This window comes from Augochlora pura, chromosome 3 (genome assembly GCF_028453695.1).
Source record: "Augochlora pura isolate Apur16 chromosome 3, APUR_v2.2.1, whole genome shotgun sequence".
Classification (NCBI taxonomy): Eukaryota; Metazoa; Arthropoda; class Insecta; order Hymenoptera; family Halictidae; genus Augochlora; species Augochlora pura.
In genome coordinates, this window is record NC_135774.1 from 5,549,151 (window position 1) to 5,563,502 (window position 14,352).

Consider the following 14,352-nt stretch of genomic DNA (forward strand, 5'->3'; position numbering starts at 1 on the left):
TCAATTAATTTTTCTATTCTCTCATTTTATAATTTCTATCTTATAATTAACTATGCCGTAGTATGATTGTGTTAATTTGATAGTGCAATGTTAGAGTGCATTTTCGACGGCGATTAACCCTATGAGACTTCCGTTTTATCAAGAAACGACGTCATTAATAGAAGGTATATAGTCAGTTGGTATAATCCCTTGTCAAAATCTCAGCTAAATACTCTAAACCCGCTAAGTCCGTAGTCTAGTTCCTAGTTTCTCTCTAAACTCGCTGGATAATCACTCTTTAATCGCAGGCTCGCAAACTTTGATCCCAACCTCTCAAAACCTCTCAGACTACCCCCGCGCGGCGCACCCTCGCTTAAGAATGTTCATTCTGTACACATGGGAGAGCATGCTGCAGATACGAGTTTTTAACAAAGTCGAACGCTTCGCGTCTTTGAATGCAAATTCACGAGTATAATTAAATATTAATACTTGTCAAAAATTGATACAATACTTTCGAAAAATTTTCCTGTATTTTAAAATATTTAACGTGATTAAAGTTTATTTGTATTTCTCATTTTTCTCTCCAACGTTACTCCTATTGTATTATTATTATTATTATTATTATTATTATTATTATTATTATTATTATTATCATTATTATTACTGGTGCAGTATCATTAGATTTTAATGAGCAAATTAATCGACATTTTGTAATGTTATATGTTGATGTTAAATGTCGCTGGAATATTCATAAGTTAATTTTATCAATGCCGCTGTAAAAGCTGTTAGATAGAAGAGACTGAAATTGAAATAAAAACTCAATTTATATTATATTCATGTCATTATGAAATAGCTTTATTTTATCTTATATTATATTATTATATTCCATATCATATTATTATATTTTATATTATATTTCATTTATCTCTGCTTCAAATTTCTACAAAATGACCCGAAATAATAAAAAATCTAACAGAGATTCGCATTATAGCAATAAACAATTAGTGACATTTTTCTTTCCAACGTTACTGTTCACCGTCATCATTGTTTCCATATCATTACAATTTCAGAAACACATCAATTAATTACATATTGTGCGAGACGATAATAATACGACTATTTCAATTGTTTTATAGGTACCATATTCTGCAATTTGCATTGGAACCAACAAAATCCACGGGCCCAGAGTATAGGAATTTGTTTGCGAAGCTTATTGTGTATGGCACGATTGGTAAAATTTGTACTTACCTAAAAACTGCGATTGTATGGGAAAAGCCATGTTGCATACTAGATACGTTTCCGCGAATATTTATTTCTATTAGTATATTTCTTTTATTTAATTTCTATATTGACTTGGTAGTTATTATAATTATTATAGTTATATAATTATTATAATCATTATAGTATTATCGTCACTTTAATGCAAAATTTCGCTCAAATAACTAAAGTTTCCTCGCGTTCAATGAAAGCTATCAAAAGCCCTATAAAATTGATTAGAAATTAAGATAAAATTCAAATACAAATTAAACTTGAAAATCGAAATAAACAAAGGACAATTACTGTCAAAATTGTCGGAGATTCGTTAAAAATCAATTGAAATTTGCTGGCGAGAAAAGTAGAGACACGATTCATTTACGAGTTGCGATAAATGAAGATTGAAACGGTGTAGGATCGGGCTTGTTAGAATGCGAATTTTTGGCGGCAGTTGCGTTGCGCGGTATTTGATGGATTGACTGCATTTCGCGAGCGATCTTGATGGATGCAGCTTGTTTTATTGGCGGAGTAGCCGGTGGCGAGCGTTCGACGAAAGCTCGAGGAACGCGGCGTTTCGTAGCTCGGCAACCGAGTTTTAAAGTTAATGGCGCTGTTACGCGGATCCGGTTAAGTTAATAGGACTTCTCGGAAGTTGGCCGCGTGAATAATAGATCGAGCAAAATTTGCAAGAACGTGGTCGCTGTTTCCTTCGGTGGGTTGCGGATGACAGAAACGCGCGCCGCTTCGAGAGTCGCCGAAGACATTGGCGTATCTGCTTTAAGATCTGTTAAAAGCTTTTAGGTATTCATGGAACGTATACGTCTGGACGGACCGAATTCCTCGCGGAACTATGCTCGAATTCTCCGCCGAGTTTTCTTCCGCGAGAATCCTCAGATTTTATTCGATTCGCAGCCTCTACATTCAAATATTCAAACTTTCTAATCACCCGAATTTATATGTTGCCGCTGTGTGACGCGACTGGGAGCTGCGTTTAACGGAACATTTAAGCCGCGTACTTCTTGAAACAATCTTATATTAATAATCATTTTAAGTTCATTATCAGAATGTGAGAGGCTTGAGATCTAAATTATGCGAATATAGACAATCAATTTTGACATCGACTTTATTTTTTTCAATCATTATTTCAACTGAGACATGGTTACACAAGAATATTGCAGACTCTGGCCTGGGCCTAAATAATTATAATGTTTATAGATTTTATAGGAACCTAGACTCTAGCTGCCATTGTATAGGTGGCGGTGTATTAATAGCAGTACATACTTTCTTGCTTAGTCATCGATTATGTTTGTCTTCGTTTGATGTTGACCATTTGCTCGTTTAAGTCCGCTGCTGTTTTAAATGAATCGTTATAGGTGGTGTCTATTTACCTCCAGACAGTGACAATATGTTATATACAGATCATTGCGTTGTTATCTCAAAGTATTGTCATCTAGTACTGACATGCTTTTAATTGGCGATTATAATTTGCCAAATTCATTCTGGTGTAATGACTTAGAAGAAAAATTAAATTACTGTTTCCTTTTTTCAATTACTCTTCCCGTGGCATAACCTCTCCATTTTTGGCCCATAGACAAGCGGATATAGCACTTGATTACTTGAGTTTTCTTAATCTATTTCAACATAATTATGTAAAATACTACTTTGGTAGAATTTTGGATTTGATTTTTTCGTCATTGAAAAATATTGGTGTCGTAAGGGCTCCTGATAATTTTTGTAACCGCTCAGTCTCACTATTCTTCTCCTTGCCACTCACACCAGGTATGTACTTCTTTTCAACGTTCTTTGGCCACAGTTCAAGATTTGCGTATGGACAACTTCGTAGAATTAACTTTTTAATTATTAACGTAAATTAGTTCACTCAATCGGCTGACATTTTTACATCTTCTACTGCCTTTAAACAACTTATGTACCGTACCTTAGCGACTAACTAATTAACATTATGGGCTTGGCCCGTGAAAATAGATAAATAAATAAATAATATTTCCTGCTATTTTACAGCCTTGAAGAATATTTACATATTATTAAATCAAAGATTATGTATACACTTATCCCAATTAAAAATGTAGAAACGAACATTTAATTCTTTTCTCAGCAGATCCTTCCGAAACGAGCTGGCATAAATCAAACATTAATGCCCTATATAAACTGTGTTACTATATTACTAACTATATAATCCTATATAAACTAATTATTCGATATTTTTCACACGCATGCAGCGGCCACTGATACGTGCCGAATACATGCGCCGGTGACACGTTTTCAGCAGTACGTTTTTAAACCGCGCCGATTTCACGCACAAAAAACCAAAGATTTCATTAGGCGAAAATCACGGAGAGACACGCGGGCATATCTGTCAGTGACAGAACGCGTTCGCATGGAGCTGGTTTTGCAATGGATACCCGCGCTAACGAATAGAGCGCAATGGAAATCGGAAGGTAATTCGATTAAATTCACGCCGTTCAAACAGATCTCGTTTATCACGCTCGGCGAGATATAAAGTGGCCAAAGTAATCGGCAATAATGGATTTTCCCGAAGAACAGAGGGACGATGACGCGTCTTTGCCCTCGAAGGGCTGAGAAAACCCTGGCGGTCGATTTGAAACGCGCCTTAAATTTCTTTAAATTTCATTTCATTTCATTTCTTTAAATTTCATTTCATTTCATTTCACTGAATTTCATTTCATTTTTTCGCCGGTTCTTAATTCGTTCTTCCTCGAATTTCTATCAGCCCGCGAAAAATGTGTTTTCCCATGGGGCGCTCGTTACTTAAGGGGATCAGAAATATCCCTTATCGTTCTGGCGAAATCTCCGAGGCTCCTCGCCGTCCCTTTTTGCCAAACTAGAAAACCCCGGCTCACAGTTAATTACAAAGCAGTCGCTTAATCGCGAATTCTGACTACGGGGAGCTCCGTCTCCGCGCTTTATGGGATTTTGGGCACTGTTAGTCTTCACTGAACCGTACTGTGTACTAAAAGACTACCTTCTCTTAAGTGAGAGTGAAGGAGAATGCCACGATAATGTCGCAGAATCCAAGGAACTGTTTCTTCATTTTAACCGCTAGGAAATTTAGGTTTATTAGAGGAAATGTTAAAGTTAAAATACGCATTTCTAGTTCGATTTTTACGAGATTATTTAGGTAAACGTTTTTTAAATTGTTAAGCAAGAATTTTATAATTACTATGTGTTATATATTCTCATCAATTTAATTAATAAATCTTACACAGCTATTTCGATCTGAAAGCTACGCGTTAGAAGAATCATAATATAATAATATACACAATGAAAATTGTTCAAGAGCATGGTTTCATACTATTATTTTCCACGTCAATATTTCGATAGATTAATTTACAACAGCTTTAATACGTCTTAAAAATGTCAATGTTACATACATTTGAGGTCTAAACGTTTAGAATTAACGTCATTAAGATGTTTTATTACAAACGTTAAAAGAACGTCCAATTTATGACGTCGTTTACACATCTATTTTAGATCTGGAAAATATTTTATTTCAGACGTTAAAAAGACGTCCGACTTAGGAAATTAATAATGCGTCTTAAAGACGTCCATTTTACGTCCATTTTAGGTCGGAACGTTTAGGATTTACATCTCTAGGACGTCTATCTTTTACACATCGATTTCGATTTGAAAGCTACTCGTTAGAAAAACCATAATAATATACACAATGAAAATTGTTCAATACCCGAAGATTATTGTGCAATATAAAGACAATTATTCAATTGTGTATTTAATCCGATGATGTTAGCATTTGTGGACGATGTGAAAAGTCACGTTATAATTTCATGCAGTTTCCGTACCACCGTATAGACTGTAAATTACTGTAGCAATTTAATTAAATTAAATTACAGTAGCAATTTCATTTAATTAAACTATTCCTACAATCCCATATTCACGTTTAACTAAAGTCGGAACAACGAACGTGTGAAACAATGAATTACTCGTTTGAAAAGTCTGAAAAATAAATAATTATCGAGGACCACTTTCGCAAAGTAACTCACCGGTACTCGGAGTCCTCGCTGAGCTGTCGCACCGTAATGGGGAATTCGCTGGGCCCATGGGCCTTGAGCAGTTCCTGGAGCCTTACGAGGCCTTCGTTGTTCTCGTATATGATGGTGAAGCTTTTCCAGCCCCAGGCTTTTACTAAATCAACGTACGCCTGAAACACAGGTAGGTAATCAGTCATTGGCGGCGAATCGTTCGGCAAACAATGCCTAGGGATTTTACAGGAATACTTTCTCGGCACGCTAATGCCGGACTCTGCTCGTTTGCATACGAGCTACCGGCGCTTTCGAATTTCAATGGCGTAATGGCTCGTGTCGGAGAGCCCACGGTGATTGAAAATGTTGGAGAACTTTGCCCGGTTAACGAATTGCTTAATTTGTTGGGCAACTTGGACACCGTGTAGCGCGTGTTTTATATTGTCTGATTCTGGTAGCATTTGTTTTTTACTTTTTTGATAGTGTCAGGAGCGCGTCGAGACCCTCAAATATGGTTTAGAATTTAGGTGTATTTAATTGAATTCAAATTAGCTATCTTCCAAATGGAACACCAGTATTTCGAGTATTACAAATATTATTACAATATTCTAAATATTCAATTATTAAAATATAATTGCAATATTTCAAATATTCCAAGTGTTTGAAATATCTCTTCAGCGTTCGTAACTTTTGCGAATCTCATAATAAAATTACGAAATTATAAAAAGCGTTAATCTAATCATTAACATTTATAAATTAAATTTGAATATATACAGACTATCGTGCAGATAATTATATCAGCCGGTTTCCGTAGACAATTAAAAAATCCCATTATCCATTAATCCTTTTTTGACGAGCGGCGACTCTAAAGCGACACTAAAAACGCCACGTAATAATTTTTATCAAATTTACATATATCCAGACAATTGTTAAGTGTTGTTAACTGTCGCGCGAATCGCAAAATGCAAATCTATAATATACAAAATGCACAAAGTTATACAAAATGAAAACACTATAAGTCTAGAAAAATATTTAAAAATTTCCAGTTAAAATAACTCCGACTGCAAAGGGTTAATACCCGCGGCCTTTGCGCTGTCCAAACGCATCTCTGTAGAGGCAGCGAGCTGGTAGCTGGTTCCTAGCTTACGCGACTACAGCGTTTGCATTTTCCTCAGTGAATCCGTCGAGTTTTCCTCGCGCAACCGTTTCATCATGGCATCGATGGAAAGTGAAAAGCTCGCGGCTGCACATCCGGATAGATCCGGAAGTTGGCATTGCGTTATCAAGGGCGCAGCGTGTGCATCCGCGGATGCAGGTAGCGAGGGGAGGGTGGGAGGGTGCAGGTTTTACGCGGCGAGCGAGTGCAGCGGCAGAGTCCGCTCTCGAATGACCGAATCGAGCAGCAACTTTCCAGCCGAGTTTCCACGAGGATCCCCGCCTTGCCGGTAACTTGCATTTCGAAGCCGCTTTCCCGATAATCCGAACTTCCTAAAAGCTGTATATTTTCCGGCGAGCAACTTCCGCCCCCGCCTCGACCCTCTCAACCCTTGCCGCGTGCTTTTATTTCCGCAGTCGGGGCATTTTTAGGTTCCGCTCGGCCATTCGAAGCGAGCGGAACGCGCGGCTGCACACAGCAAACTGCGATTCATCGATGCTAATTTGTGGCGGACTGTTTGATTAACGCATTCGACGATGATACTTTTCCGCAAGGTTGTGTTAATATCGCGACACGTCGCTTTTAATTAGTTTTCCCGGTCGGAGGGGTTATTAATCGAGTTGCTGTTCCATTTCTTTCGATTGAGGGCCTTCGATTCAATTATTCGAGCGATTTATCGATGGGAATGAGTACATTTGGTTGTATCGAATATCGATTCAATATTGAATATTGTAATTTCTTTAGGATATTGAATATTAAATATTAATTACTGTAATGAATATAGAATACTGAACATTGTAAGTTATTTAGAATATTGAATATTAAATATCGAATATTTTTATACATTTAGAACATTAAATATTAAGTATCGAATATCGTAATCTATTCAAGATATTGAATATTAAATATCGAATATAGCAATCTATTCAGAGTATAGAATATTGAATATTGAACATTGTAATATCTTTAGAATATTGGATATTAAATATTTAAAAATTAAATACTGACTATTAAATATTTAATATTTAATATTTAATATTCTGAATAGATTACAGTATTCAAAATTTAACAATCGATATTCTGGAAAAATTATAGTATTCAGTTTTGAATATTCTAAATAGATTATAATATTGAATCTTGCAGGATCAATATTCAATAATGTTGAATACTGAATATCTGTAAATTATGTACATAATTTCCACGTACGGAAATTTTCTCCAAACGATGTTTTTGCTCCTTTCAAAAAGCGTATAAATATTTTTGATACCAATGTTCAAAAATATTGAATATTGTATACTCATTATGAGCAAATTACAATACTCAATATTCGGAATAAATTACAATATTTTCAGTACGCAATGCAATATTAAATTAGGTAGCAGTTCTTGCACTGTTCAATCATGAACGTTTCGTTTCGTTGTTAATTTACCGCAGTAATTAGCGGTATAAATCGAGAAAATATTGTGTGATAATTAATGCTCGACGAAACGAAACTGTATTTAAATTAAAACCGAACTCGTGCGCGAAGCGGCACACGAACATTCAATTAATTATTGTAGTAGGTTTCAAATAATTCGAGGAAATTCTTGCTACTTTCTCAGCATTCCGCTGCTCGAAATTCGCGATTTACTCGTAACTAAAATAATTAATAGTACCGAGATACAAAGTACGATTATATTATGTATAACACACGCATGTTGCAAAAGTGGAATGCAAACATTTCCAATACGATTCGCAATATACCGTGTAACAATCACAGTTTCCCGGTGGACCGTCGTATTTTCGTCAGATTTGGCTTGCTCTTGGTGCAACATTTAATACAGGCGTGTTGCGTTCATTTAATAAGCGTTGCTCAAAGTTTATCGCCGTGATTCTAGCGGAGCCGTATTAATTCAGCATCCAATTAATGCCTTCGCAGCAACGTTGATTTAAATCAGCCGAATTTCACGGTGCACCATCAAAGAGTACTTTTATCGTAGATAGTTGTTTAATAGGAACATTGTTCGTTTCCCTTGATAAAGTTCGACAATTAATAAAAATAATAAATTAATAGAAATAACCTTCGAGGAAGAATTCAATGAGGCATAATTGTGGCGAATCAAAATGAAGCATAGTTTGCAAAAATGGGGAACAAATGCGCTCGTTCTAATCTAGATTCGTTAATTAATTCGATTAGGGACAGTTTCTAGTTCGCGTGAACCGCAACGTCCTAATTAGATGTCGCATAGCGACAAAACCGACGTCGACCAATCGATGCTACTAATGATGTTATCGATGATATTAGTATGATACGAAAACAAAATCGATAACTTCGAAATACAAGCTATGGTTTGTTCAACCTAATGCTACAGATATATATTGTATTGTATATACATATATAACATAATCCATTGCAGAATATGTTTTAGAACAAAACTGGTTTTTAAATTATGAATGTCTAGCGTTAGCATGAATTAACGTCAAGCAGTATTTAGAAATTAGTGATCTTGTTTTTGCATTCTATTAATATGTTAATGAATACAGGACTTTTTTAATACGTTCATTCGACGACCATTTTAATTTTCAACGTCTAGAATTGGCGTTTTTAATACGTCTAATCTCAGACGTTAAAAGAACATTAAATAAGAGACATCGTTATGACATCAATTTTAGATATATAAAATATCTCGTTTCAGTCGTTAAAAGGATGTCTAATTTGGGACGTTCTTAATGCGTCCTAAATACGTCCATTTTACGTCCATGTTAGGTCTGAACATTTAGAATTAACATCTGTAGGAAATTATCTTAGACATTAAAAGAACATCCAATTTAGGACTGTGGCGACTACCTCCGACAACAGATGGGTTCCTTTCTCGAAAGCTACTTGAGACCTTCCCGGTTTGTAAACCACCGAAAGCGTCCTTGCCCTTATCCCTGTGTCTAAAACAAAGCCCACTAGTATAGTCTTACTGAGGAGTTCTCTAGCGTACCTAGGACGAAACGCTCCTCCCTTTCCTTTTTCTCGCCACCGAACCAACGAAAGTCGCGGTACTTTATCGAAGCGCCAAAGGACTTAGTTAAGACATCAATTTTAATTCTGTAAAACATTCGAGTCACACATAAAAAAACGTCCAATTACGTACGTCATTAATACATCCTAAAAATGTCCATTTTAGGTCCGAACGTCTAGAATCGACGTTTCCACCACATCTCATCTCATACGTTAAACAGACATTGATCTTGGGACATCTTCGAGACGTGTGAAAGATGTCCTCGTGCTATCCGGTAGAGAATATAATCCAACCCCCAGCAACAATGCTACATCGCGAGACCTGAAAATTCCTGTTCGCAGTAGCGAGCGCTACGAACATCCCACCGCTGCGAAACTTCTTCCAACCAAGACCTGCCTGGCATCAACTCGATTATCAATTCGACGGAGTAACAATCTTCCTGCCGAGTCAATCAGGCGGTCTCGTCAGGTGTCGGAAAGTTGGCGGGCGCGAGCTCGTGTCTTACGGGGCTGTGTACATTGAATTTCCTAGGCGCGTTCCGCGAGTTAGTCCTATTTCCGTTCCCCAAGTATCCGGGATTAATATCGAATACGGGGCGAAAATCGCGGGCGCAGCGATACGGAATGACAAATGCAAGCGTGCAACGCGGAAGCGTATGCAAATGCCGGGCGGTTTCGCGGCATGCAACGAATCTCGTCTGCCTCGACGGCTCCGAGGGAGGGCGGGGGGGGGGGGGGCGCGGCTGCGAATAAATCGGCGAGCATCGTGATTGTTCAAGGCCGAGCATGCCATGCGTCTCCCATAATCGCGGAAAATACGCTGTAAATCTGACTGCGACGACTATGCCCGGCATCCGAGGCCCCGCGCCGCAATCTACCTGGAAATCGCGAGTCGCGTTTCCACCCCGGTATGCGTTTCCGCCTCGCCAAAACCAACGCCATCCGGTTAATTTACTCCTCACCCCTTTCAAACGCTAAACTAACCGATTTATAGCGACGGTTTTACTCGACGACTTGCTCATCCTAAACGGGCCCGTTTTCGATCAATGCGCGGAATTACTCCGTCCACGGGGAAAATGCTATTTTTCTATTAGTATTATTTTTAGGAATATTTCTTTTCTGTCCGTGTTATTGAAAATGGAATATTTATTTAATACGATGAATTCTCCCGTGGAATTTCAGCTGTATTTTTCAAGACATAAGCGAAATTTAAAGCGTCGCCACTTTATAAATTTCTTGGTTCGTTCGAAAGGAATGGACTATATTATACTATATCATACTAATTAATATACATTCCAGAGCTGAAGAAACATCTACAGATTATTTGCAAATGAAATTCAGTGTACTAATTTTCCGTAACGTAGATTATTAAGCCGATAGCTTGATGGAAATTGCAACAAATTCCAGAAGCTAGGCCAAAGTGACACGGTCTTTAACAAAAACAAAACGAAGAATGCGTGTAAAGCTCTCACGAGAATGAGAAGTCCTTCTTCAATCCTTTTAACGAGATGGCACACGTCGCAAGCGAATATTTTTGCATTTTATTGCGGGCTGGCTTTAAGTTATCCCTTGCGAAAACTCATGTTTCTTGATTTCAATTTAAAACTAAGGCTGCTAGAAGCATCGAATAAAACTTTAATGCCGGTTCACTGAATTATTGCCTCTTATCTTGATTCTCGAACGTTTGTTAATTTAATTCGAAGCAAAGAAATCGATATTATCTTTATTACTATTATTATTAGTATTTTTATTCTTCGCTAAAGTTATACAAAAATAATTTATAATATGATTTAATGTTTTCAATGCAAGCCCCTGTTGAGCTAAAATTATACTATCGTGTTTCAATGCTTTAATGTGTGTTACATTCGATGCTTTAATATATATTACCATTGACAATAAAACGCCGCATTCTTTGTTACAGTTTTTTCCGGAAGATGTTTCACGCATTCGGAGACGCTTCAATGCTTTTTCCATGCCACCGAATATCGTTCATCCCTCCCTCTGTTTGCATCATTGCAGACGCGATTCCTTTATTACGAAATTCTCCAATGCAACGTAAGGAAAAATATGCATTCCGTAGCTCATTGTTTCGCGACGACGTTCACTAGGAAATAGGTACAGTATATTTACCAGCAATTGTTTCATAAAAGTGCATGTCGGAACGATAATTGCGAAATTCGCAGTTAATGCTTCGACTTTCATGCGCTTAAAAATTATAACTTACTTTCAATATAATATAATGTACTAAATTTATATACAATTTGTAAATTCTCTATTGAATATTGGAAAGGAACAATATTTTTAAATAGCGGAGAATTGCTCATTAATCGACCGCTAAATGCATCTATGATTCGTGGAACGTTGCAACGCGAAAGAACAAGTGATTATTAACACCTCTAACAATTGAAATTCGTTGCTAAATAAAACCTTGGCCAAGGGTCAGGTTAATTGGGTATGCGCATAAATCCGAGCAGCAGTCGACGGAGAATTTTCCGTTCCGAATATTTCACCGGTTAATCCAAATAATTCTTTCGAACACAGCTTCCTCCGTTTTCTCTTCGCCGGTTCTTTTGGAAAATATTCCGTCTACAAACAGTTCGCGGACATTTCGTTTAATTCCGTGAGAGTAATTTCACTTAATGCACTATTCGAACCTGAAAATTAAAGCGGAATTTGGCCGGCGTCACACTCTAACCGCTAATCTTCGCCGAGCTTGGAATTATGCTAACGGAAAGGGTTAACCGTAACATCGAAACGCGTTTTATGGTGAAACAATTCCTCTTCGTTTCAAAGAAGGACGCTCACGTTTGACGATATTTACGACGGGACGTTTTCGTTAAATAATATTTTAGAATTATAAATTGTTCTAATATCTCTCCATAGCATACACTTAATAACTTAAATTGCTTAAATAATAAACAATTACGATAATATATGTATATAGTAATAATATCAAATTTTACTATGCAAATTAAATTCAATTTCATTCTTTTTAAATGAAATAACAACGAGCCATTTTTATTAAAACGTTGGGTGTGATTTTTAATGATATAGAATTCCTTGAATATATTTCACAGAAATTTCTAGTGACCAAAGAAACGCAAATAAATATATGATTTCAATGGCTAATAATTCCATTAAAATAAGGAATTACTTTTGCCCCACGCTTTCTGAACATTTATATTATATCTTCATATCAATTTAACCAATTATCTGGAATAAAATTCAACACGATAATAATGTTACAAAATTAATGTTTCAATTGCCAGGCAAACTTAATAAACGTAAGCGCAGACGCATGGTAAAACAGTATCCATTAGGTGCACTCGAAAAATTGAACCGTGAAAATAATCTGAATCGAAGTTATGCAACGCGCAGCAGACACGGCACACGTTTTTAATAAGCCACATTTACATACGATACACGAGCAGAATAATCATGTAAATGGTACTGCCATTGCAATTCTCTGGAGATTGCTATTCTACATAGTGGATCCAGGATCTTGAAAACCTCGAATTGAATGATTAGGGTAACTTTGTACGTCGTGTTGAATTAATCAAGACTGCAACGAGTACCTACGTAAAATATGAGGACAGTGTATCGTGATATAAATAACAGCAAAATTAATATTTTCCTTCCTTGTGTATTTTGCAATGTTTTATAAAACTTAATTTTCGACGAGCTAGAAAAATTATACGTTCATTGAATCAAACGTACAGTTTTCAACGCAAAGCATACAGAAAAATGAAATCGATTTTCCTCTATAAAAGCTCGTTTAAATATCATATTAAAAAGGTGTTCGACTACTTTCATGGCTAACTACATATAATTGTTAACTGAACGTACAACATTGTTGATACGCGTACTATAAACGGTATAAAAATCTACAAAATTCAGTAAAAAAACAAGTCCACTCGTTTACGCTAACATTTCGAGAATCAATCGATAAAGTTGTCCGTCAAGTTACCGTTGAAAGTGCGTCCGTCAGCACAGTTCTTCTCAATGTTGCAAATGCGCAGTGTCCGCGCGAAAAGACAAAGGAGGAGGGAGGAGGTGTTGGCGCATTAATTCGAATTCAACGGCAGAGAGATGCGCGCGCGGTGCGTCGAAGTTCCCGGACCAGAATATTCGACGCCGGTGGAACAAAGTTCGCGAGCGTCTCTCTGCCGTTGAATTCGAATTAATGCGCCAACACCTCCTCCCTCCTCCTTTGTCTTTTCGCGCGGACACTGCGCATTTGCAACATTGAGAAGAACTGTGCTGACGAACGGCTTTCAACGGTAACTCAACGGACAACTTCGTCGATTGATTCTCGAAATGTTAGCGTAAACGGATGGACTTGTTTTTTACTGAATTTTTAGATATTTATACCGTTCATAGTATGTATGTTTATCAACAATGATATACGTTTGTTACAATGATATGTAATTGTAACATTATAATCATATTATATCATATTCAAAATTGTATATTCTGTCCTGATTTCAAAGAAATATTTTATTCCAAAAGGCGTTGGACTATCAAAACAATTAAATTTCACGACGCATCTACGACAATTAATCACTTAAATCTATTCCAAGTGTCTCCTGCTCGAATCTGACTATCATTATCCTATCAAATTTCATAGTGATCTTCAACACAGCCAAATTGACAATCTGTCAATAAATTAATAAAATTACAGGAATTCTTAAAAAGTGGAAGAAAATCACCCTAACAAATCTGACGGAAAATTCAGTGAAACTTCTATAAGAAAATTATCCGCACGATGCAGGCAACTCAAAAATTATATCGTCGTGATTACGAGTTGCCATAATCGATAGAGGATGGCTCATAGCCCCCGAGTTAATTAGAAAATTAATGCTGTCTAATACGTTTTGTCGCGCTCAAAGGGAAATTCGTCGGCCATTGTGTGCTTAAATCAAAGTTTGCCGAACAAACAAAGTTGCGCGACCCGTGGA

General features: G+C 36.8%; 1 protein-coding gene across 2 annotated transcripts in view; it reads right to left on the reverse strand.

Annotated features, from left to right (window-relative positions):
• Positions 1-14,352, reverse strand: part of Kair1d (Kainate-type ionotropic glutamate receptor subunit 1D) — a 205,829-nt gene that overhangs the window by 89,719 nt on the left and 101,758 nt on the right. For both annotated transcript variants that reach the window (XM_078177539.1, XM_078177540.1), the window contains exon 4: positions 5,271-5,428. In XM_078177539.1, the coding sequence (XP_078033665.1) occupies positions 5,271-5,428 (158 nt within the window). The remainder of the gene's footprint in view (positions 1-5,270; positions 5,429-14,352) is intronic.